The sequence below is a fragment of the Sander vitreus genome, chromosome 5 (assembly GCF_031162955.1).
Source record: "Sander vitreus isolate 19-12246 chromosome 5, sanVit1, whole genome shotgun sequence".
Classification (NCBI taxonomy): domain Eukaryota; kingdom Metazoa; phylum Chordata; class Actinopteri; order Perciformes; family Percidae; genus Sander; species Sander vitreus.
The window spans coordinates 13,481,306-13,506,399 of record NC_135859.1 but is presented as its reverse complement, the minus strand read 5'-3'; the positions used below and the strand labels follow the sequence as shown (position 1 = coordinate 13,506,399).

Sequence of the window (25,094 nt, the reverse complement as noted above, 5' to 3'; positions counted from 1 at the left end):
CGTTGCTGGGTCTCATATCAACATTGTCATCAACGTGAGTCAAGTGGAAGGTAATGGAGAGTGTCTGTGTCAATTTGGCTTTCTCACACTCTCCGCCTTTCGCCCCTTCCTCGTCATCTGCTCTGATTTTAATAATCCCTGTCAAACTCCAAACAGCTCCCCGCACTCCGCTTCTTCGTTGCTGCATACAGTCTATGCCACTCTCCCTGACAGGGCAGACAGGAAGCTCAACATTCATTTAGCCTGCACAAAGGGAGGCCTGTCCAGCTGGACAAATATTATTTCCCTCTGCTGACAGCCTCACCAGTTAAGCTTGTCCTTTATTATTTCTCCCTCTCTTCTTCTCTCTTACCGTTTCCCCTCATCATCACACTCCCTCTGCGCCACTGTCTGAGAAGGGGTCTATGGCCAGCCATTTGTGAAAGGGAATACAATTTTAAATCCATGGATTAGGAACTCAACATTGTAATTATTTGCACTGAGCCAGACAGTGTGTGTGTGTGTGTGTGTGTGTGTGTGTGTGTGTGTGTGCGTGTGTGCGTGTGTGATTTTAAATACTGTCTGTTTGTATGTGGGCTCTACAGCACCATACTCCTTTTTAAGGGTATGAAAGACAGACAGACAGACAGATGGACAGAAGGTCTGAATGTGTACACTGTATGTCTGCTGGGTGTGTCTACCTCCTGGTCTGCCAACATATCTTGAGCATGAGTGTGTACATGTAGCCTAAGTGAGTGTGTGTCAGGATTCTCCAAGCAGCACACAGGGCCTCATTAGTACTATACTTTAAATCATGCAGTCTCCATTGTCTTGTCATTAGCTCTTTACAAAGCAGATGTTGGAGGAGCCCCTGTGTGTTTCACAGTGTTGCAACAGGGACAACTGGGCCAGGCGCTGCGACGCTGCCTGCCTCAAACATCCACTCCACAGCTATTAGAACAGGAGACGAAACACACACACACACACACACACACACACACACACACACACACACACACACACACACACACACACACACACACACCTATCACTGTCCTCTCTCTCTTGTTGCTGCCTGTCTACCACAGCTAGGCTAACACACAGGCCCATTTACAGTAATGACTTTGTGAAATATTTAGCAGCACGTCCCCCAGGCCGTCGCTTTAAAGCCACTTAGAGCATGTCAAGTTAGAGTCAACATTATTTTAAAGTTGAAGTTAACAGTCTGCTGTAAAGGAAACATAATAAATTAAATAGGTGCATATTCTTAGATTACAATACTGCTGAGAACTATCTCATGCATGCCCAGGGGGGGAGCATGGCTTCAATGTTACTGTGCAACCATTTGGTCCTGCTACACTGTACTGCCTTTGACCGATTTTCTTCTTTACAATAAGTCCTGCCTGCTTAGAGATGGGCTTTAGTCTCATCAGATTTGATATAGTGTAAGTTCCGCTCGATTTAGAAGGCACTTATCTTGTTAAAATATATTGTTGACTTTTTCCCTTTACTACAGGGAAATATGTGTACATATTATCTTCTTAAAATATGCTGTGTAAGACTGTTTAGAAATTGCAGTGCAACAACTTGAGCAATGATTGGAGATGAATAATACATGACTTAATCCTGATATTATATACTTGGCATTGCTGTTTTGTGAAATATTCATCATTCTACAGTATTATAGTACCCTGAGCAATGAGTCAATTACAAATATTGAAAAACAAGACAATATTGTCACACTGGAGCAGCCCATATTGTGTAGCTTATTGTATCACAACTGTCATGATTTCAGTAAACTTAAATACTCCTATCCTAAACATACATTTACTGTAGGAGAACTGCCATAAACATAAAGGTTTTACTAGTCGTATTTGATAACTGCACATGTGACGAAGAGTCTGTCAAGTACAAAGTAAATATATCAATTCATCATAAACTGCAAAGATGCACAGTGTCCAATAGGGCTGCAAATAACAAGTATTTGTATCATCAACACATTGTATAAGTGAGCAATATTTTAGTTTGTAAAATGTCAGATAAAAGTGAAAAATATGCAATATACCAGACTGTTGAGTGAAATCATTTAACTGCTTGTCTTGTCCAACCAATGGTCTAAACTCCAAAGGTATTCAATTAACAATAATACTTAATAACAGACAACTTTATTCATGACTTATTATTATTATTATTATTATTATTATTATTATTAACATTTGTAATCTGTCTAATAAATTATCATCTAATCATTACAGCAACACATAATCTCATTTTTTTCTCATTTGGCAACATTTTAAAAACATTATAACAAGTATTTTCTAGTATCTTCTAGCATTTACCACAAATATGAGTTGACAAGTCTAAGCAACACATCCCTGGGTCGAGCTTTTGACTTTTACTTGCTTTTTGAATGATAGTGTTTGACCATGAGAAACATCCAGACCTTCTAGATCAGATTCTTGATTTACCGATCAATCATTTCATAGAGCGTCAGAAAACAGTAAAGGAACATAGACATCACAAGACATTAGACACATAGACATTTCTTGTTTTGTCCAGCCAACAGTAAAACTAAAACTAAAACATAAAAGTATTCAACTGAAAATAACATAAAACAGAGAAAAGTGGTAAATAATCTAATTTGACAAGCTGGACCCAGCGAATATTTGGTAATTGTGTTTCACATACAACTTAACTGATTAATCAGTTACTGCTCATTTGATAATACTTTATTGTTACAGTTGTATCCAGTATAATCTTGCGTTTAACCATAAACAGATGTTTGTAGATCATGTGGAGAGAGTGACTCAAAATATGGCAGAGATTGTTACCTGCTTGTTGTGGTATTTGGATCACAGTAGCCCTCCATAACAAAGAATTGACACCATACTTGCTAATGTGGACAGGTTATCTGTAACCTTTACAAAATGTGGCCCATGTGTCACATATCTGCATTGATTCAGTGTTACTTTGGCCGACAACATATGTAACGTTATAACGTGTATCTTACCTTTTACTAGCTAGCTCCTTTATATTCGTCTCTCGTTTACATGTCAATCCATTACAGGTAGGGAAAATATGACCAGAGTCGTTCACCGTGACTTATTGCTGATATTTGGCTGCGACAGCTATTTGTAGCCATAACAAAACGGCAAACCAAGACAATGCAACAGCACATATAGGTTAATATAAATACATTATCGTCACTGTGAAGGGAAGCGTTTCTTTCGCTGTCACTGAACGTTAACTGAGCCGTTTCTGTTAACAGCCGTGCGGTTTCATAAGCAGGCTCACTGTCAGAATCAGGTTATTGTTATCGGTCGATCAAACATCCCCGGTAATCAATCGGTGCTCTAACGTTATGAATTCCAGTTCTCGTTGTTATTTCCGGGGACAGAAAGCGTCCGTGACAACAACCTGGAAGTAGCTCTATGAAAACTTCCGCTCGCTGGAAGATTCCAACTGACAAACCAAATGGGGGGAGTGACTGTACATTGGCGGACATACTGTATACATTAATTGTACTATTAGTAGATGACATTTTATACAACACATTATATCATTAGAGCGTTACGTCTTTTAAATCGAAGATATAGTTGTTTAAACGTTGCTAATGCGTACACAATACTACTATTTGACGAATCTCCCCTCCAAAATAGTTAGATGCCGTGAATGTGTGTGTCAACACATGGCGGTTGGGCAGTGATCTCGCCTGATGGATCAAACACATATCGACCTTTTATCAACACTAATGAGAAAAGTCGTCATGTATTTGTGTTCGCGAAATTGAACATATTTTTGGAATAAGCAGTCAACCGCTGGAACAAAACACCGCTCACGTTATTGGATGTCTGTGTGAGTGTCTGAGTTTTGGCGCGCCTGAACATAACTGGGAGGAGACACAGATCATCGGTGATGTGAGGAAAGGTACCTGGTCGATCAGCCAGCTGTAGCAGTTAACACAACTCGAAATTGAATACTGGTGAATGAACAAGAACCAAAGTCGATTTCTGGTTATTTCACCAATACTGAGACTGTAAGGTGGCAAGGTTATTCAAAGCATTTCATATGGCACGGAGTTTCAGCAGAACCATATTGTTTTGAATGTGCATCTTAAGGTGCGTTGAACGCTAGTGTAGTATAATTAACTGGCTTAACGTTAGTCCTATGAAATGCCAATATAATCAACTGTCATGATGTTTAGTTGCAAATGCTCCATCGGTGTACAGTTTAGTGCTAAAGTTTAGTGCAGATGGTTGAACCTGCTAAACCACCTGTGCTACCCTAACCTTAACCTGTCTCAAATAAAACCCTCACCATTTGGGACACTCAGTTTTTGGAAAATAATTTGGGACACTAAACTGCACGCAAGCCTTCTCCATCTCCTGTTTTTCAAGTTTAACAAGAATTGCAGCATTATTTTCTCCAATGAATGGAGTATGCCAACTAGACTTGAGCCTAACTTTGTCTCGTCTTCTTTTCCCTCGTCAGGATGGCGAGCTGCACGCACGTTTTCCAGATCTCTGGGATCAAGATCCGTGATAAGAAGAGATTTTTGGTCCAGAAAATCCAGCATCTGGGTGGAAAATACATAGGTGGCTCAGTAAGTAGAGAACATTTAGGAAAAATGGCAGACGCACTTCAACCAAGGCTGTCAAATATTTCGCCAAAAAGACCTGCAACGTATGGAGAAAAAAACATTTCTGATGTATCTAATTGTTATTTAGTCTATGAGATGTAAAACGAATTAAACCAATGCCCTTTACAACCCGAACCGATTAAGATTGGATACCAGTCTCACCAGCAGCAACCAAGAAACATTTACTTGCTGTGCAACATGTTCAATCACCTAACACAATTAAATCCAATACACGTTCTGTCAATCAACTAATCCATAGAATGAATGACTTGTCTGACTACAGTTATGCATTAGGCCTGTCAGGTATTACAAGGAGTTCCGGGCTGGTTGTCTTGTTAACAGTCAGCCTTTCTTTTCCTATGGCAGCCTCTTCTGTGAAAGCATTTAATCATATTACAGTACTAACTGTAAATGAGTGAATAAATCAGACAGCGGTGCTGTACTGCATTCATTTACAGGGACTGGCAATGTTGTATGTGTCATCAGTTAACTGCCATATGTAGCTAGATGTAGGAAAACATTCTTGGTCTTTTTGTTCTTGGTGCAGGAAAAAATGTGCCTCTGGCTGACAGCAGTTCCTCTTTGTGTCAATGTGCGCTGCTCCTGTCAAGTAGATGTGTTCACACTGTGGGAGACTTGATACTGTACTTTATACAGCTGATGTACTACTGTAGTTTTTACAACTTTTAAGATAGTTATGCAATATTTAACTACCTACTGATGAATTATTTCAAAGTTTTGAGCCATATCTATTGTGTATATACAGTAAACTTTTGAAAAGGTTAGTCAAGTGTTGGATAAATTATTTAAATTGCCCCTTTTCTGTTTAAGTAGTTTAAGTCTTAAAATTGCAGTCTTATTTTCCGAGGTGGGATTGGGAGACAATTTGATATTATTTATCAACTTATGTCATGATGATCACACAGAATACAGAATTCAGTCAAAAAAAAACTGTAATTGCATCCAACCAGCTGTGTATTTATTTTACACGTGTGAAGAGTTTTGCCTGATGGAACACAGTTCTTTGCAATAAGCATCAATTGGATTTTTTATTTTATTTCAACCATATCACCCAGCCCCACCTGCAGGAATATCTTTTATTTAAAACATATGGAAACCCAGGTCTGGTTGTGTGCCATTTATTACTGCGTGTTACATGTCATTAGACCGATGCAGTGATCTTCTTCTAGGTCTATCAGCACGCCGTCACCCATCTGATAATCCCTCAGGTTTTGTCCAGCGAGAAGTTTTTGGCCGCCTGTGCTGCAGGTCAGTCATGATGATTATTATACTTTTTAAGGATGGATGTTGAAACTCATGACTATGTGATTACCCCGAATAAATCGAGACTGCTCATTTAACTGAACTTTCTTCACACACAATTCACTGTTAGCTTTCCCTTTTTAAAGTCCCAAGACTGACAAAACGCCACTGTTCTCTCGTTCATGTGGTTTGATTTCTCTCTTTCACCCACCACCAGGAAAGTGGGTTGTGACTCCAGACTATGTGCTGGACAGTGTTAAGAATGGCTCCTGGCTCGCAGAGGGACCCTATGAAGTTGCCATTTCCACAGGTGTCACGTCTTCCATCTACCCGGTCAGGCATTGGAGGGAGAAGGTGGCCAGTGGGAGGGTAACAGGGGCCTTCGAAGGCTGGAGGGTTCTCCTCATGGTCCAAGAGCCCACCCGTAGGGCCATGTTCAAACGGTGAGGTGTCACACAAAAATACTTTATCGCCAATCACAACAATCCATCCATGAATGAATACATGCTGCAGAGTATGATACTAAACAAGTCTACTTTAATCTTTTCCAGGCTCCTAAAAGCAGGCAGGGCCCAGGTATACCACTGCCCTCCACCCTCTCATGCCTCTGTTACTCATGTCATGGCTAAACCCATCACAGAGGACGCCAAATACCACAATGCTCCTTGCTACCCTGTTAGCCACATTGTCCAGCACCTCTTTGGGGTAAGTCAGACTAATTTATGTAAAAGGTATGGTCTTAATTGATCATCAGGCTTCATGTTATTCTCAGTTCATTTGAACAGTGAGAACACCAGGAGCAGATGCAGGAGAACAATCACAAAACAGCATCACTGATCTGTTTCAACTGGTCTAGGTCTGCTAAAAACACAGAATCCGTCGGCACGTTAGCGTGTCGTTCATATCGAGCCTGTTTTGTAAGCGGTAGGCGACAACATTCACTTCACATGTTCAACTGACTTTAGCTTTAGAAAGCACTGTCCTGCTGTTATTACAGACATGTGAACTAACCACAGACAGTTGCTTTGTTCATGGTCTCGCAGTGACGCGTCGCTGCAGAATGAATACAGCGGAAACACTCTGATATTTGGCTTCTGGCGGGGGGTTCCTGTTTGCCTGGGGGGGAAAGCAGATGCAAATTCTCTGTTCTCCACTAAAGTATAGAGTGAGCTGCGGTTTTTCATCATTTCTGGTTAATTTCCCAACCTTGAGTTGCATTGTGATTTAAGAATATTGGTGGTTGAATCATGCCCATACAAGATTATATTGTGTAAGTATTAGCATGACATTTCTTTATTATTCTCACCGTTTTCCCATCAAAATGTATAGTATGTAACCTATGATCAAAAGGGGGTGCGGCCTTGATGTTTTGCGAAGTACCCGTATGTGCCGGTCTGCTGTATGTTGATACTTTTTTCACAGAGGCTCTTTTTTTAAATTTCCAGGGTAGAGCCAAAACTGGGGTTAAGTTACTCTTTTAAAAGACTACAACTGTCTGCCGTTTTTTCTTTGGCAGAGCAATTGTGTGGATATGAAATTCAACATAACGGATGATCATCCAGCAGAGACGAAGACGTCCAGTTTTGTTGACTTGGACTTCTCCAAACTGGAGACAGAGCTCAGGGACTATGCCATCAAACAGGAGGTGTGTAATGTTTGTGTGTGAAAGCATGTTGCAGAGAAGCACTGAAGCGTACTTTCTAGTCATCATGTAGTAGTTGGTCTACATTCTGTTCACTTAAATTAACCTTTTTTCCCATGTGTTGTATGTATTTGACTTTGTTACCGGGGTCTTTTGGTATAGGGCCGGCCGAGACTGTGCTTCCTTGAATTTCTGGGTTCCCATGACCCGTACCTGTATCTCCAGTCCCAGGTAGACAAGCGCACATAGCCCACCCCTTCCCCTCCCCTGATCACGACCATACATCTCTAAAATAACTATGCGTTTCATCAAGAAGATCAGGTCATTCAATTTCCTTTATGTCATACATTTCAATGGAAAGTGACATCTAGAGCAAGGGCGCATCATACTCAGGTCACCGATTTAACCACCCCTGTCAGCTGATCTGAGAGTTTTGATTGGCAGGCCTATTAACAATACTCTCCACTGTCCTGCCCATTCCTAACCCTAGTGGATCTCCATCAGATTGCTATTATAAGTGCTTGTGTGTTTCCCTTCTGTACATTCTGAATCCATATGCTATTTGCCAGGAACAGACAGTCAGAAATGACCTCCAGGAACTTTTCATGCCCATTCACTTCCTATTTCCATTACCCTTCTGCCCTCGTCTTTTTGCTGTCCGTCTCTTTGAGTGTAATGTTTTCTCCTCCTTTCCATATACCGCATCATCATTGTTCTTTAATTCCTCCAGGCTACAGAAACGGACTTCAGCAATGTTGGTAGTATGATAGAGTGTGGCCTCTTCATTGATGCCTTGGACTCAATTAGAGGTGCTGTGTTCCCAGGCCTGCTGCCACCAGCGGCATACCTGGTCTCCCTCCTAGAATACGCACAGCAGGTAGGACAGGAATACTCAGACTGCACCAATTCTCACCTGCTCCTGCAGTAGCCTCAGGGGCTGTATGAAAGTATAACCTGTATAATTACTTGGGCTGGGTATTGTTAAAAAATCTTCAGTACCGATACCGTGAATTCGATACAGGTACCTGAACAATACTTTTTTCGATACCAATTTTTATTATATATATATATATTTTTTTTTTTTTTTTAACATTACACATTGATACGGTACAAATCTCTTTTTTTCATCTTTGTTTTAGCTCCTTTACACCTCTGTGACACACACTGTAGTCAAGCCTCTCAAAATACAACAACACAACTACGTGAGAGCCTTTCCTGCCTGCCTCTACGACCAATTACAAGCATTATTAGATCATGGTACTCCTTAGGTTTTGAAATTTGGTATTGAATGAGAAGGCATTTTCCGATACTCAGTACTATAGAGGCATGTCGGTCGATGCCTAATAAAATTGAAGTTTTGTATCCAGCCCAATTTTAGGATTTTAGTAGCTGCCTTTTTGGCTTGTATCACTGTTACTGGACTTAACTGTAATTTAATTTAACATTTTGACTGCACATCCATATATCCAAACCACTCAAACTTCAATTGTTGTCTGTTCATTTCGACACAGGGTAGTGCCACATCTGTCTTCCTGAGAAATTTCCGGCAGGTCATGTACAACCTGCTTCTTACCAACCCTCCCTGGCTGGCTCCCACCGCAGTGAAGAAATATTTTACCCAGGTGTTACAGTGTCCTCGGTGTAAGACAGGCCTGTGGCCTTTTCTGGAGACAGCCATCAGGTAAAGCTCATATCACATAAGATTTCTTGTCTAATTATTCTAATTGCATTTTAAATGTTTGGAAACGGATACTTTTCCCATTAAAAGTAACCACATTATGTAATTAATAAGCCTTCTTGACATTTACGTATTGAAAAAAGAAGTAATAACATAATTTTCTCATATACTTTTTCTTTATACTATGTGTGTGTGTGTGTGTGTGTGTGTGTGTGTGTGTGTGTGTGTGTGTGTGTGTGTGTGTGTGTGTGTGTGTGTGTGTGTGTGTGTGTGTGTGTGTGTGTTCCTTCAGTTACTGCCTGTCCAGTGAGGTCACTTGTCACCCACTCCCTGGGCCGGCCCTGCCAACACTGTTACATTTCCATAGTGACCTCCTGGCATTTTTCCTCAAGCTCTTCCAGGGGGAACTCCACTCTGTCACAACCGGGTAACAACTTCTAAATATACAGTGTGCGAGATAGGGTAGGCAGGGCTTTTTCTTCTTTCTGTTCATTAACAGAGCTCCTAATCCTTCTCGCATGGAGAGAGTCATGGAGGGATTTTCCCACAAATGAGATTCTATTCCAGAAATCCTTAACAAATCATGTTATTTTAGCTGGTGTGTGCTGCAGCGCAGAGGTGTTGAAATACATCTTTAAGATTTAAGACTTGAATGAAACTAGATTTATAATATGTTTCAGTTTGCACTTCAACAAGTCAACATTGTGTTGCTGGTACTTACTAAACTGCACGTAATATGGACTACATTATTAGTTTAGAATTAATTGTTTAATTGTATTATTTTGTTATTTTGGTTCTTACAATGGTCTATTCTTCCTTCATTCACTCCTGCCTTTCTCAGCGATTTTGTGCTGCCTGGGGGAACAGGAGTCTCTAAGGGTTCAGCATCAGGCTCTTTGCTGTATGGAACCTTCTGGACTGTGTGGGAGCGCTCCACGCTGTTGTCCAAAGCTGTGAAACAACTAACCCAGCTCTTGGTAAAGGCTCTCATTGAGGTAAATACTGTGGAACTCATGCCTCGTTATTCTCATTGGATGGTGTGTTATACCACCCGTAGTCTATATCCACGACGTTCCACCTCCGGGATTGCTCTTGTTCTGCTGGAAATTCTGCAGGATGTCCGTTTTCGGATGTCCGTTACCTTCCGCTTTCTTTGTGTTGTAATTTTAAACTCCGGTCGACTTATGAGGACTATGGTCAACTGCTCCTCAGACAGCTACCTAGACTATCTGTCCAATCTGAGGTTTTTGTTGCACGACTAAAACAACCTTTGAACGTACACATGTTCCACTAAAACAAGTTCCTTCCAGAGGCTATTTTGCAGCGGCACTGTGGCTCCACTCGGCGCTTAGCACCGCCCATGACGATTGTGATTGGTTTAAAGAAATGCCAATAAACCAGAGCACGTTTTAGTCCCCTCCCGGAATGCTGTGTGGACTAGCCAGACCCTCCTCCGCAGCGCTGTGGAGGAAGGTCTGGCAATGCGAGACTATACCACCCAAGACAATTGCCAGTTGGGTCAGATTTGTGATTGGACCAGGAAACCAAGTTACACCTACTGTTAGAGCTTGCTAACTCCATACTGTGATGTTGTTTATCTTCACTGAAGGACGCTGAGAGGGATGAGAAGCAGAAGCTGCATTTGGCGGACACCCTGCTGGACCTCCTGTCTGTGTTGGTGGAGTTCTGGTGTCAGCAGCACTTCAAACTCAACCAGAACCTGGTTGAAAAGGGGCTAAAAGACCTAGGAGAGCATTTTGCTGTTATCAGCCAGGGTATGGAAGAAAAATACATACATACATGTGCCTTTTTCATTTCATTTTGTCTGCATGTGTGTGTGTGTGTGTGTGACCAATAATGTAGTACAAATGTCACTTTTCAGCTGCTACTACTTTAAGAAATACTGCACCAGAAAATAGAATGTGCTAATTATAAGCAATCACAATATATAGCAGAATAATTACCATTATAAAATATATTTATTTGTCTTCTGAACACGCCAAAATCATTTTTGGCGTCATTTTAAGTCAATCAATCAATTCATCAATGACAGTATGGTGTCTGACGTATTGTCCCTCTGCTTTTTCCTGTAGATGTGTCTCCAGTGGTCCTGGCAGAACAGCTGGCTGTCAGGATTCGCTCCACCAGACTTAAGTTGGCGATGGTGGATGCTATATTCAGGAATGTTTGTTGCAGGAATGGATTCACAGTTGGAGATGAACCCCTGTCTCTCAAGAAAATGGTGTGTGTGTGTGTGTGTGTGTGTGTGTGTTTTTTTCTTGTTCTTCACTCACTTCACATTGCCCATGGGAAACCTCATTTTTTTCTTCAGTCCTGTATTCATTTAGCCATTGACAGGCTTTGTCATAATTTGAGCCATGCACCTCTTACTTGTGTGAATCACAACAGTCATGTGCTGCTTAGTTCAGTAAGTCATGAAGACATCCAGTGACATTTTGTAAAATATAAGTTTCCAGAGTTCAGTTCAGTCCTTGTACTAGAAAAAAAAGACCTTTTGCTTTGAAAGTGATTTTGGCAAAATAAGAGCGTCCACGATCTTCAAATTCTGATCAAACTAGACACACACACACCAATGTTTGTAAAACACAGCAAATCTAAAAGTAATTGAATAAACTAGCTGTATAACTGATAAAAACAAACAACAGTTTTAGTTATTTTGTTTTCTTTTCCACTGGGCTTTTGTGTTACAGTAAAACTCAAATATTTTGCATTAGTTAACATGGCAGTGTGAAAATTGATATAGGTTATATTACAGTTATCTGCTATAGAAACAAAGATGGCTGAAGGGGTCTACCCATTATATTACCTTGCAGTAGAACATCTGGCTTTCTCACGCTGATGTCTTTGTGCCTCCTCAGTCCCCTAAAGACGCATAAACATCCAGTTGAAGTCACTGTTTAAGGCACTATCTAACCTTGTGTGACTTCTGACAGGTGCTGTCCTACCTGCCTGCTCTTGGAAGTTTAGCTCAGAGTCCCACCGATGCTAGCCTTAGGACCAGGCCCACCTCCCACAGCTGCACCAGCCAGGGGACTGGCTGCAGGTCAGTTACACACAGCTGTCTGTCTGTACCACTGTTTTTTTTTTTTTTTGTCTTCATAAGAACCTAAGGTGGAACATGTGAGGACATACATGCAGAGGTGGGGGCTGCACACAGGCCAATAGTTTAGTCTGATTTTCAGTGGCTTGTAAATGTACTTATGTTCAAAGATCAGCCTGGGGATTTTAAATGGCAGTGTGTGCAGATCATTATAAGTCTATTGCTCTTCTCTCTTAGAACTCAGTGTTGTAGGTGATCACAAAAACACTTGATAAATTCAGCCATTACCTTTTCTATCACTGTGGTTTGTTGCTTCCCCAAACGTTTCTTGAAGGCACAGTGCACATTTAAGAGTTTAGAAAATTAACAAAAAGTGGTGTTTAACAGCATACATGTTGCTGCTCAGGCTGTCTCTCTCAGGCTGTGTAATGAACTCACCACTTTCTGTTATCCCGTCAAATTAGCTGCATCGTTTTTCCTAGCTTGTGCGTCTAAAATAACAGAACTATTCAACCAGCAGTCGGCTCTGCCGCCATTGTCAGGTTTCCACCTACAGATTTAAGGGCAAAATGGGTGGTAATGTACAGACCCAATGAGAAATGTGAGTGAAAGGAACAAAGGAACACCTGGAGAGAGGATGAGTGTGTATGTATGGGTGGGTGGTTGGGGTGAGGAGCAGAGATGCATGAATGGAGGGACTGAGGAAAAGCTGGAGAGAGGCAAATGGAGGTCAGACGGAGCGTGAGGAGTTGGCATGTGATGGGTCATGCCCAGGTCTGATCCTATCAGTGTGTGCTGGCTGACAGAAGGGGTGCAAAGGGAGGTTAGACCCCCTCCTCACACACACACACACACACGGTGCTGAGTCTGATTTGGACAGGAAGCCGACAGATAGACAGACTAGGATATCCCATCAGGCCTTTGTGTCTTCCCTTACGACCACCAGTTCTCATGCCCACCGCCCTCCCCTCCCTGTTCACCTCTCTTGATCTTCCCTCGCATACTAAATCCCTCTCTGAATGCAATCGTACACACACTCTCTCCATACTTGGTATCAGACATCTGCTGTTCCACCAGCAGGTAGTTGGCCTGAAGAAGGGCAAGAGCCACCAGGGAGCGGGTTCATGCGAAGGCTACTGGTTCATGCGCTGACCCGGTCCACTCTTCCCTCCATCACTGCTTTCTACTCTTTCTACTTTCTGCTCTTCCCCCAGTTTCAAGGGATTTAGTTTGTTTTGACATAGACGAAAGAGAAACTGAATAAAACAAGGAATGCAATCTGTGCGGATGAGATAAAGAAATGCCAAAGGGCATGCGGAATCATTTGACCCTGAAAGAAAGAATGAAAACAAAATGACAAAGCCTGTGATGAATTTAGAAAACGGAAACCAAAAGGAAATCTTGTTTCCTCATTTTTCATGCTTTAATTCACGTTATTATACATATTCTCAGTGACGTTGACACTCTTACTCAATTAGCACATCTTCTGTTGAAGCATTTACGAGGCTGACACACTAAATACAATTCTGTTGTTGGAGCTGCTGTGATTCAGTAATATAACTTAAATATTGTATGTAAGAATTCAACTATATTTATAGTTGGAGCACTTCATAGTCCTTAACAGGATAAGCACTTTTTCAACGTCTGAGTTGAAATAGCACACACATGATTGTAGTTTCAATAGTATTGGTTTTAAATGGTTTCAGTCCGGTTTTATCTGCCTTGTCAAACTGTCGGTTAAACACAAGATAAAATCCTGGCAAGATGTTTGGTATTGGATTCATGAAAAGCTGTTAGAACGCATTAGGCTGTTTTTACTGTGACTTGAAGCTGCTGTAGTGTGTGAGATGGCGAGTGTGCTTCTTCTGCACCGACACACACGCTGGCGTCAGGGCACACGTCCAAGCCATACCAAGCTGACAGGCTGGCTGATTGACCGACTGTTTAGATGGCCGTTTGACTTGCCGGCTGGCTGCGTGGCAGTGAGTGCTGTTAGCAGAAGGGAAGCTGTAATTAAACAAATTTTTTCTCCTGCTGGCTTAATCAAGCACTGTGTATTGCTGTTTTTTTTTTCTCAAGCCATTTAACTGTCATTACTTTGGCTCCATTTCTTCTAACCAGACCTGCATATAGTCAATATCAGATGGGTTTAAGAAAAGCCTGTACATCAACTCCACTAGTAGTTCAAAAATGGAAACAGGTTTTTTTTTTTTTTTGCTATGACCTTTTTTGTAGAATTAAAGCGAGTGGAAAATGCAATGCATAGATTTCTCTTGCTGTTGCATTCGACATGCACTTCCCCCTTACTTCCATTATCTCTCACAAGTTTTTTGAGAGTCGGCCTCCAAGGGCACACGCTGCCCCAGGCCCAGAATTGATAGCTGGGCCACTGACAGCAGGCTGGCCTCCGAAAGTAGACCATGAGGGAAAGAGAGACTGGGGCGTAGACAAGCAAAGTACTGTCAACCTCAACTGCTGCCAGCCTATATGGACAGGGGACACTTGGGTGAAGTGGTTTGAGATGAGATGTGGTACATCCTTATACCAGACACTCTTATGGACTCTCTCATACACGCAGACACACACACACACACACACACACACACACACAGACCTTGTCTCTTCTCAGCCTTGTCCCTGCTAATAACAAGCAACGTGACAGGATGTGTGTTTCCTCTTCACTGCTGGGAGCTCCTTCCTGGCTTCTGAACAAGCCAATTACCAGCGAACAAGCCTCTTCCCTGTAATATGGATGGCACGCCGCTTCAATGCAGTGCACGTGCACGTGCACAGACGTATACACTCCAGACACCTGTCAGGCTTCATGCAGGCAGATCTCCCATACCCACTCACAGGACTAGTGACAGCCCACAGCTATTAGCACGCCACTACTTTGAAGAGGCTTCACTTTCTTTTACTAGTTATTCCTCCTAATGTGCTTGCTCACATCGAATCCTCCGTCTCTGCTTTTGAGGCATTAAGTGGGAGGAAAAGTGCTTTGGAGACGGGAATGGAGGATTGGGTGTGTGAAGTAAAATGTGTGTGTGTGTGTGTGTGGCCAACACAGTAGGTGTTTGACAGATATTGTCAGATTTCATATAAAATGATATGACGCCACGAGGGATTAATTTGCTAATGCCACTTTTCACAGTACAGTAATGCCCGTTTAACTTTCTGTACGAATAGGTCTCCTCGCTGTCGTGCTAAAATGGTCAGTCATTGAAACTTTGGACTTGTTTATATGTAAATCATGTGTAATCTCTTATTGACTCAAGTTCAGCACAAGCTTGTATATTTTCTCAAAACCCCATTTGACCATGTCTTGACCTTTGTCTTCATGCAGTGCTCAGAGCTCATTGGTGAATGAAACCAGCCCAGAGCAAGAGAACATCCCCAGAGGTCTGAACAGAGTCAATGCAGCAGGTAAGGCACATACAGTACAGACATACACACACGGCTGCAATATAGCTGCACATTTGCAAGGAGCGGACTTTTAATGGACTGATGCACTGCACTAGGTCATCAGTAAAGAGGGACATGATAGCTCTGTCATCACTTTCAGTTTAATGAAGAGCACATAATGTATGGAGAGAGTGATTGATTTGCATCGGACCCCCGCTTCCATCTAGTCAGCTGTAAAGGCAACTCGGCTGCATAATCCGGCCCGTCGTGTGTGTTCGGGGCAGAGTTTGGGCCACATTGTGCCTCCTCCTCCACTTGTTCTATTTGTATTGATATGCAACGCTGCACTTTCTGTTTTGTTTTGCCTTTTCCTCATGTCTTATTCACCTTTTTAAAAAAACATATTAGATAAATAAATAAATGGCACAGACAGAAATAATGGCTTCCTCACACAAAACAATAACACATATTAGTACGCACAGTGCGCCTCAGATCTCCATTTTAGGGATATTAAATGCAGCAATTAGAGTGTGCTGCAGATACACAGAGGCTGCACTGGTAACTTCCTGCAATTAGAGGCATGGCACTCTGTGTGAACTCCTGAAGGTGTCAGAGCTCATATCTCTCCCCCCCCCCCTCCACCTGATCAGAAAGGCCCTGTGCTGGTGCGATGGAGGGGTGAAGGGAGTGGAGGAGGGAGAGCTGAGGCAGGAGACTCAAGGCTGTTGGCATGTGTTGTTTTTCCACTACGTGATCTCTATACCGATGCGGTCGGCATTAATTTTTGATGAACCATCGGCACAGCATCCTCCCCTCTCGCCCTCTCATCCCATCCCATCCCAGTCTCTTTCTCTCCCTTCCTCTCTTTCTATTACAGGCTTTCTTACCCACATATGTAAGCTTGCTTTCTTATATGCTGCACTTCTTTTGCTTTGGTGTATCTGTCTCGTCTCCTGGAACCTCAGTGTCTTTGTCAAAGTAGCTGAGAGGGGTTGAGGGATTTGGGATGAACTTGGTCTAATCTTTTTTTTCAGTTCCGTATTTGCTTCTGGAGGCTCAGCAGAGACTTCAATCTAAATCGGCCTAAACATGCTGTATGTAGATTGTCAAATGTGTTGTTTTTTTTTCTTCTTTTTTTATAGCTGAAACACGTTTGGTTTTACCTTCATGTCAACATGAAACAAACTATTCAAGTCAGCATTCACACAGCATAGTTCAAAAGCTAGGTTCTTTTGTTCTTGGGAATTTAAAGCTACTCCATTAGTACATTATTACATGGAGTTTCATCTTAAACCTGAGTGGAGGTCTGATCAGCCCAAGCACACTGTAACCAAACTACTTGACTCCTATTTTGGTCAGCAGCGCTATCTGGAGTTGGGTTGGGCGAGACTGGAACATAAACTACCTCAGGAGTCTATGTGGTGCAGATTGGGCAGTGCAAACACTGTCTCAGTGATGTTGATTTCATTGGCCGTCAGCTATTTTATGATCTGTTTTTCTAATTTGTGATTTTGTAGTGAATATTGATTTGGATCTGTGCCTGATCGATCACAACATTCTTACTGCACCGCTATGTGCCATCACTAATAAATATCTTTGTACCATAGTGTAACAAAAACATAACCGAAGCAAAAGATTTTTGTGAGCCTGGCTTTCACATTCAATTTATTCACTTTTGCATTTGTTCATTTGGCAGACAGCTTTGTCCAAAGCAACGTACAGTTGAAGCCACAGTGGATTTGCTTACTATTATTTAACAGACACTCTGTGTTTGTGTCTTATTACTTCCTGTTGCTGCCCAATGTGTTTGTGTTTGGCTGATTCAATTAAGGTACCCTACAGTAAAATCCTCACCAGTGGAATTTAAAACAAATTGATGGTCACTTACGTTAATGCCAGTAGATTCTTTTGTGGCACAGTGTAGTAATCTCGATATGGGGGAATGAACGTGTTGCTTTTAGAGCCAGCGACAGCAGTCGTCTTCAAATAGTTTTAAATATATCCAATAACTGGCACTGAATACCTTTCTAACACATTCCTCACAAATGGCATTGGTACAGGCTTCCAGCAGCTTTTCGGTCCAAGGATCTACAGGCCAAGCGACATTTTACAGGAGTGTAGCAAGCAGACTGAGGGATATAAAGAGCAACACATACATTTAACTTTTCTATTAAAGTGTGAAAAGGGGGATTTATAGAAAAGGACAGGCGGATTTATCCTTTCCGTGCTTGTAAATGCTGAGCATGCAATTACCCCTATAATAGAGGCGTTGTGTCCAAATTGGAGCCATTAAAGTGATTTAACAGTGCGTGGATTGGCCCTGGCATTTGCGAGGATGCGTACACATGGGGTGTAGTGGAATGGGTGTTTAATCACAGCGTTTTAGAGCCCAGCAATAGCAGAACAGCTCATGTAGAACACTGACGTACCACACAGTACAGCTTACTCATTAGGGACTGAAGTTTGGACTGGGTTCCACCCTTTTGTTTGGGTGTTTTTGGTTTGCTTCATTGATTGAACACATTGTTGTTTCTGATGCTGATACTGAACAACCACGAGTGTCTGCTTTCTGATGTTACTTTCGCAAATAACTTTTAAGTTAATGATTTTTTTTATAGTTCAACACACTTTCAGAATGAAAATCAGATATCGGTATAGAATAGTGGGTTCTTGCAATGGATGATGAGTCTAATTTTCGTTTGGCTTTACCTTGGCTGGAAGTACCTTAAATAAGTTGCAGTCAAGTACCTGCTTCATCAGCCTTTTGTGTCCTTTGTGTCCAGCGTTTGTGTGTCCTTACTCCTCAATGCTTCTGAATGGTTTTTTTTTCTTTTTGAATTCGTAAAGCAAGTAAGTGACTTATTTTGTATCTAATGGCTTTCTAGTCTGTTCAGTTGACATCGGCTTTTGAACATTATTCCATTATGCTTTTTTAAACCTTCAACAGCCTGTTCAATGACTGAAATATTCTTATTATATAAAGCTGCAAGGTCAACTACATACGCAACATTTATAAGTGAAATGTGTCGAGAAATATAATACACTAAATGTATGTGTAGTGTCACTGCTTCTGAACTGGGCATAATCTTTTAACGTCCAACTTCCTTCGGTTTGTTAGGTTTTGCATCATATTTCTAGGGATGACATTTTTGATGAACATCTTCCATTTTCCTGTGTTTTTTTCCCCCCCTTCCACTCTTCAACCTCTATACTACCAGTGGATGACATTTAATGCGTCTTCTGCATCCTCAAAGACACCCCCTGGAAGAAAGGAATTCTTCAGAATGAATAGGATCCAGGATTTCCAATATTTCCCCTATATGCTTTGAAATGCAGGAAACCCTTTCACTCTCTCCTCCACTGCTTCTTCTTTCTTGCCCCCCTGTTTCCTCCCTCCCTCTCCTTTCTGCCCCAGTCTGTGCGTGCTGGAGAGGAGCCCCTGTACAGGTGTGGCGTCCTGGGGAGAGCTTGTAAAGCATTTATTATGGGCTTTGCAGTCCTGTATTATACTGGCAAGCACAGAGCCACTCATGCTTGGCCTTTAACTTCCCTCTGAAGTTCAGCCATACATGAAAAGAGGGGGCTCTGGCCCGCTAATATATTCCTGGTTTAATATTGTATCAGAGAAAAGTGAGGGACGGGGGTAAAGAGAAGAGAGATGAAGAAAATTGTGTTTAAAAATGTAAATGGAATCCTGGAAGGGTTTTTTTTTTCCACGCCTGTTCACTGGTAGTTTGCTGATTAAATATCACGTGGTGACACTGGCAATGCCCAGCGGAGCTTTTGAACCCTGGATCTGTGAAGAATCCTTTTCGAGGCTTTGTGCGTGGGCTGTCTACCATAACTTCCTCTCAAGTAACATAATCGGGACGAGCGGACAGGAAGCAAGACTACATTCTCACCACTACATTCATTCACTCGCCGACTGCCCTGATGTTAACTTTGTTGGGCTCGGGGTGTAGGTGGAAAATCTCTGTGTCTATAAAAGAGGGAAAGAACGAGGCAAATCAGTCCAACTCTCCATCTTTTTTTTTTTTTTTTCTTTTTCCCTTGAAAGATCTCCCCCGTTTTCTCATCGCCCTTCTTAAATCGCATCCTCATTGGCGGGTCGTACTTTTTTAGGTCAGGTTTTTTTTTTTTCTTTTTCTTTTTTGGTGTTTGGGGACATCTCTGTGGTATTTTATTGGCGTGTTCACCATATCGAGGGGGACAATGGGCAGGACATCAGGGCACACCCTAATTTTGGATTTCTCTCTTCTCTTCCGCCTCTTCTCTCTTTTGGGTGTGTTTGTCCGTCGTTCGTGTCCTGGTCGAAGGAGAGACCCTCCTCCACAGAGCTTGCAAAAGGAACCAAGTGGAAACGGTGCTTCAGATCCTGGCGCTTCCTGGCACGGACATCAACGTCAAAGGTAAGACTTTCTCGCTTTCCCTTTTCTCTGTAACCTCTGTCTCACCGTCACCTGATTTCACTCCCACTGTTTGCTCTAGGGTTTCGAAGAGCGATTAACATTGGGGGGGAAAAAAGAGGTGAGAAGAAATAGAAGTGTGTGTGTGTGTGTGTGTGTGTGTGTGCGTCATCATTGAGGTTAACCTTTAGCTAAAATGTAAAGGGTGTGTCTAGAACGAGCCGGATGGGTTTGGAGGCTGAGATTTATAGCTTTACGGTGACTTTGCTAAGTGAATCGAATCCCTTCTGATATTTCAGACTGACTTTCTTTTGTCCCTTTAGGTCAAATACAATGACTTCCCCTCCTTTTATGGATATGTTGTGCTGTTTCTCCAATTTTGTAATAGCCCTTTAATAACAGCCTACATCAACTTGCATCTTTTGGAAGGAGGCTTATGCAAGAGGCAATCAGGCAGAACTATGTTCTAAATAGTTAAATTACCGCTGTCACTTTGCAGTTGTCTCCCTAAACAAGGCCCGCGTTAACAGAGGCAAAACATCTTCATTTGGAGTCGTTTCTTGTCAGATCTACATTGCGATGTTCTCTAAATGGTCAAATTTGTATTCTTTAGGACTTGTCTATCCGTAACCGTTTTTAATTTTGGAACGACTGTTGTTAAACATGATCGACTTGAAATGCCAGTTTTTGTATAATTATGTAAGGCGCACATGGGCGGTGGTTAGTAACCTATTTGTAACTCAAACTAGAATTTCAAGCAGTCTAACAGCACACCCATAATAGCTAAGCAGTCTTTAGCAGCCAGTCGTGTTAATGTCTTTTGTCTTATGGCAGCGGAAAAAAGACAGATAAGTCATTCATTTAAAAAAAAGTAAGTTCTTTAAAATATTGCTGACGGCTGTGTCACTTACAGTATTAGCTTGAATCACTTCGTAAGGTATCTCGTCTGTTTCTCCCAATTTTAGCACAGAGGTCCTCTAATCCGCCCCCTGCTAGCTTATTTGTTAGCCAAGTTGTTAGCTCTCAGAGCTAACCAACAACTTAGCCGCAACAGAGTGGGTTAGCCCGCTCATGCCACAATAAGTCTCTTTAATCTTTCATCATGACACTCAAACTTTAAAATTGTTTAATACCATACTTTTAGGAGATGTACATACCTATTCAACTGCTTGATACACAAAATTCTTTACAAAACATTGCTCCTCAGTTATTAAGTGTTAGCTATTTACTACGTAAATTCTTGGCAGAAAGCAAAGTTGTTAAATGTCAGAGATCATTAAAAGGTATATTTAAGCTTTTGAACCTCCAAAAGATTTAAACAATAGCAAAAGCTTAAGTGCTTGTTTGTGTGCTTGTTTTGTTGACCATGTAGACCACGCAGGCTGGACGCCTCTGCATGAAGCGTGCAACCACGGCAGCATTGCGTGTGTAGAGGCTTTGCTACGTCACCGCCCTGCACCTGTGCTTAATAACCAGGTGGGTGGAGTCAGTCCACTGCAGGACGCCGTGCTAAACGGACACATGGACATCGCCAAAATGCTACTTGAGCATGCAGGTGAGTGAACTTCATCAAAACACATACAGAGACTCAGTGCTTTAGAGTGAGAGCTGACGTAAGGAATGACACAAAGTATTGGTTTCATACATAGACTATAAAATGTGAACATTTTATAGTTTTTCAAGAGCCAAAATGAAGCTCACAGTGGCAGTGCCTGATGTTGGCTAATCCAAAAATGGGCAAAGAAGTGGAGCGTGGATGGAGCCACTCCCCCAACCCCTCACAGTTGTCATTAAGGGGAAACAACATTTTTGTACCAGGCTCTAAACATGTTTAATTGTGCTGTAATGTTGGGCATTTTAACATGAGGGTCTATTGGGATTAGTCTATATCCATGACGGTTGTCCTTCTTTTCAGCCGGATGTCAGTTACCTACTGCTTTCTTTGTGTGTGTGGATTTCTGAGGACTATGGTTAACTGCTCCTCAGATCTCTGCAGGGTAAATCCAGACAGCTAGCTAGACTTATCTGTCCAATCTGAGTTTTCTGTTGCACGACTAAAACACCTTTGAACGTACACGTTGCACCAAAACAAGTTCCTTCCCTTGCAGCGGCACCGGGGCTCCGTCCCGCGCTTAGAGCCGATTGTGATTTCAGGTTAGTTCTTTCTGTAGTACCTTTTTAAGGTGAAACTGTGACACACATAGTGTTGTTGGTGCTTTATTTTGTCAATATTACTCAGGCAGGTTCAATTAAGAAGTGTTACTCTAACTGTATGTTACATGTGTATATGTCCTAATTTGATGGGATACACTCAACTGTTTATTCATACGTCTTCATGTAATCCATATTCCTTGAAACGATTCATTAAACCAAATGGTCCTCGTCACATTGATGGAATCATATAATGTTAAAATAAAACACCTTTAACTTGTCTAGCCAGTTGGCTGCCAAGAAAGCTAATCCGTGGAATTAGCCATTCAGCTAATGATTTACTGCAGTGGTGCGCTGCATGTCACTGCTGCTGTAGCCAAGACACACTTTAAATTTAATGTAGCCAACAAATGCAGCGGAGTTTACTGACAGATTGAATGCTGCTTCCGAGCTTATTAGCAGCGCCAGTTTTATCTCCGCTAGCCTCCTGGTAGAGTGAGCCACCATTTTGATGGTGGGGCTTTTAAAGGGGCACCGATTTTACACATCACATTCAGTTCATTCATCACACAGATGACTACTTTAGCCTCTGGAAGCAGTTGTATAATGTCTTCTCTGGCTCTGGAGCTCTGCAGCTCTTTAAAGTGCCCATATTATGAAAAAAACACTTTTTCTGGGATTTGGGGTGTTCTTTTGTGTCTCTGTTGCTTCCACACGCATACAAACTTTATAAAAAAAGTCATCCATGCTGTTTTGAGTGAGATACGGTTTCTGAATGTGTCCTGCCTTCAGTCTCCGGGTGAGCTGTTCAAAATCGACACGGCTTGTAACGTCACAAGCCGAAACGAGCTGGCTAACCGCAACCGTTAGCTTGTAGCGTTAGCGTTAGCATGCTAACGCTAATGCTAACGCTAGCATGCTACCTCATTCTCAATAGCAAAGCACTGCAACAACACACACAAGTTCCCCATAATCTACAATAGAACTACTTACATGTGCGCCCTCATTTAGAAGTCTCCCAGCTAATCCTGCCTTGTAACTGACCGAAGTTGGAGAAACAGCCTTTCTTTTACTGTCTATGGAGCTAGCTAGCTGACATGATCTACATCTGAGCTACTGCGCATGTGCAATCACAGATAGTACAGAAGAAGAAAAGAGGTCTCACTCTGTAGCTAAAACAGAGACCAGGTGAAAAGAGGATCTGCAGCAGTGAGAGAGAGCTGTGCAGTACAACAAAAAATGAAACCATGTAAACCTATTCTGGTACAACCTTAAAATACAATTATGAACCTGAAAATGAGCATAATATGGGCACTTTAAAGTCTGAAGAAAATAACCCTGATGATGTCATTCGGGTTAATTCAGCTTGAGTATTGAGACTGCATTTTATTAGCAGAACGCCTGTGTTACAATCTGGAGGCGTGGAGTTTGAAGGACACTGGCCATTTACCCGACGTGGAGAATCTAACCAAAGACGGTATTAATTTGCTTTATGGGAAATGTAGGATCTAGGGTTTTTTGGGCTTGAGCCATACTTCTATGGATATCTTACTAGAATATCCCTTTAATATTGTGATATGTACAATTTTTTTAACGTTATCTGAGAGTATATTACGGTTACCTATCTAAAGAATTATGGGCTGCACACATACAGTACAGTTGCCCAAGACAAAAATAATTGGTACTGGACCCCAGAGTCCGTAGCAGGTGTCTGCTTCTTCACTGTATGAATTGTAGATCATCTATACCATCTCTCCCTCTGCCCCCACTGCTTGTCTTTATAATCCTCATGCAATCCTGCACTGCAGTGTCTGTCCAAACAGATTACAGCATCACCTCATAGATGTCTGTTAATGTCTTTTTGACAAGATTAGAGGAGTCAGGATCCGCCGCTTGCGAAATTCACACACAGGTTTTTGTGGAAATGTGTCACAACACAACCTAGTTTGTGCGTCGGCATGTTTGCGTGCCACATACAGTCTGATATCAGGAGGGTTGAAGTGAGCGTGACGGGTGTCATAACTCAAGAGTGGAGTTGGCGTCGCTGGGTGTGCGGCAGAGGAAATGCGTGTGTGTTTTTGGGGAGGGGTGTCATTTTCCAGCGTTGAACAAGTCTCCCATGTAACATACCTCTGCCTCTGCTCACCTCTCAGTTTGACTAATTATAGTTAATTTGATCCGACTTTTCCATTAACACATGTACATATTCTGTCCTCAAAAAATAAATTAGACTGGGATTGTTTAGTCCCGGAGAGGAAACAAGAGAGCCCTCCCTTTTTTTCTTTTTTTCCTTTCCTCAGTAACAGGAGGGAGAGCAAATTAAAAGAGGTCAGCGGAAGAAGCAGCTATCTGTATCTGTAAAATTAGAAGATAAAGAGAGTGTGTCTGTGCAGCAGACGTCTGGCCTGCTGTCTAGGCCAGGTCTCTTCGCAGGGACCGAGCAGAACAACAGGAATAAGAATACTCCCAATCTGAAACACCTGCCGGCTTGTACATGCATGCTTTTTCTCACTCGCTCTCTCGTGACTGTTTGATATTTCCTCTCACCTTGATGGCGGGTTGTCTAAAGGCTACAGCAGGGAGCTGGTGAAGAGGTGATCCTCTTGACTCCAGGCTACACTGTCTCTTTTGGTCTCTTTTCTGTGATCTCCATCTGGTTGCCATGGACACCATCGATAGGCCAAGCATTTTCTGTCTTCTTTTTGTTTAGATCTTTAAGTCCTGGCTGTTAAATGTGGAAAGTTTTGGCTTTGGGGCTACATCATGCTTAGTTACTGTAAGCATCTTTATGTTGTTGTTCATTCCAGCAGGACTTTTGTGCTCATGGCAGCATTTCTAACACCCATACATCAGACTACTTTTTAATTTTTTGG

General features: G+C 42.0%; 2 protein-coding genes across 6 annotated transcripts in view; one reads left to right on the top strand and one right to left on the bottom strand.

The window, feature by feature from the left end:
• The window catches only part of kiaa0825 (KIAA0825 ortholog), a 128,148-nt gene extending 124,764 nt beyond the window's left edge, over positions 1–3,384 (bottom strand). For both annotated transcript variants that reach the window (XM_078250487.1, XM_078250488.1), the window contains exon 1: positions 2,990–3,384. The gene's annotated coding sequence lies outside the window, so the exon portion shown is untranslated. The remainder of the gene's footprint in view (positions 1–2,989) is intronic.
• A 93-nt stretch (positions 3,385–3,477) lies between these two features.
• slf1 (SMC5/6 complex localization factor 1) overlaps positions 3,478–25,094 on the top strand; it is a 38,044-nt gene continuing 16,427 nt past the window's right edge. The window contains exons 1-17 of one of the 4 annotated variants that reach the window (XM_078250483.1): positions 3,478–3,834; positions 4,471–4,582; positions 5,809–5,887; positions 6,099–6,324; positions 6,433–6,586; positions 7,398–7,526; positions 7,686–7,754; positions 8,254–8,400; positions 9,035–9,204; positions 9,494–9,628; positions 10,043–10,196; positions 10,811–10,976; positions 11,295–11,443; positions 12,156–12,265; positions 15,606–15,685; positions 19,981–20,073; positions 21,443–21,625. In XM_078250483.1, the coding sequence (XP_078106609.1) occupies positions 3,827–3,834; positions 4,471–4,582; positions 5,809–5,887; positions 6,099–6,324; positions 6,433–6,586; positions 7,398–7,526; positions 7,686–7,754; positions 8,254–8,400; positions 9,035–9,204; positions 9,494–9,628; positions 10,043–10,196; positions 10,811–10,976; positions 11,295–11,443; positions 12,156–12,265; positions 15,606–15,685; positions 19,981–20,073; positions 21,443–21,625 (2,164 nt within the window). In that variant the 5' untranslated portion in view covers positions 3,478–3,826. Of the gene's footprint in view, positions 3,962–4,470; positions 4,583–5,808; positions 5,888–6,098; positions 6,325–6,432; positions 6,587–7,397; positions 7,527–7,685; positions 7,755–8,253; positions 8,401–9,034; positions 9,205–9,493; positions 9,629–10,042; positions 10,197–10,810; positions 10,977–11,294; positions 11,444–12,155; positions 12,266–15,605; positions 15,686–19,980; positions 20,074–21,442; positions 21,626–25,094 lie in introns of all 4 variants that reach the window. The other 3 variants (XM_078250484.1, XM_078250485.1, XM_078250486.1) reach the window with 3 other exon arrangements.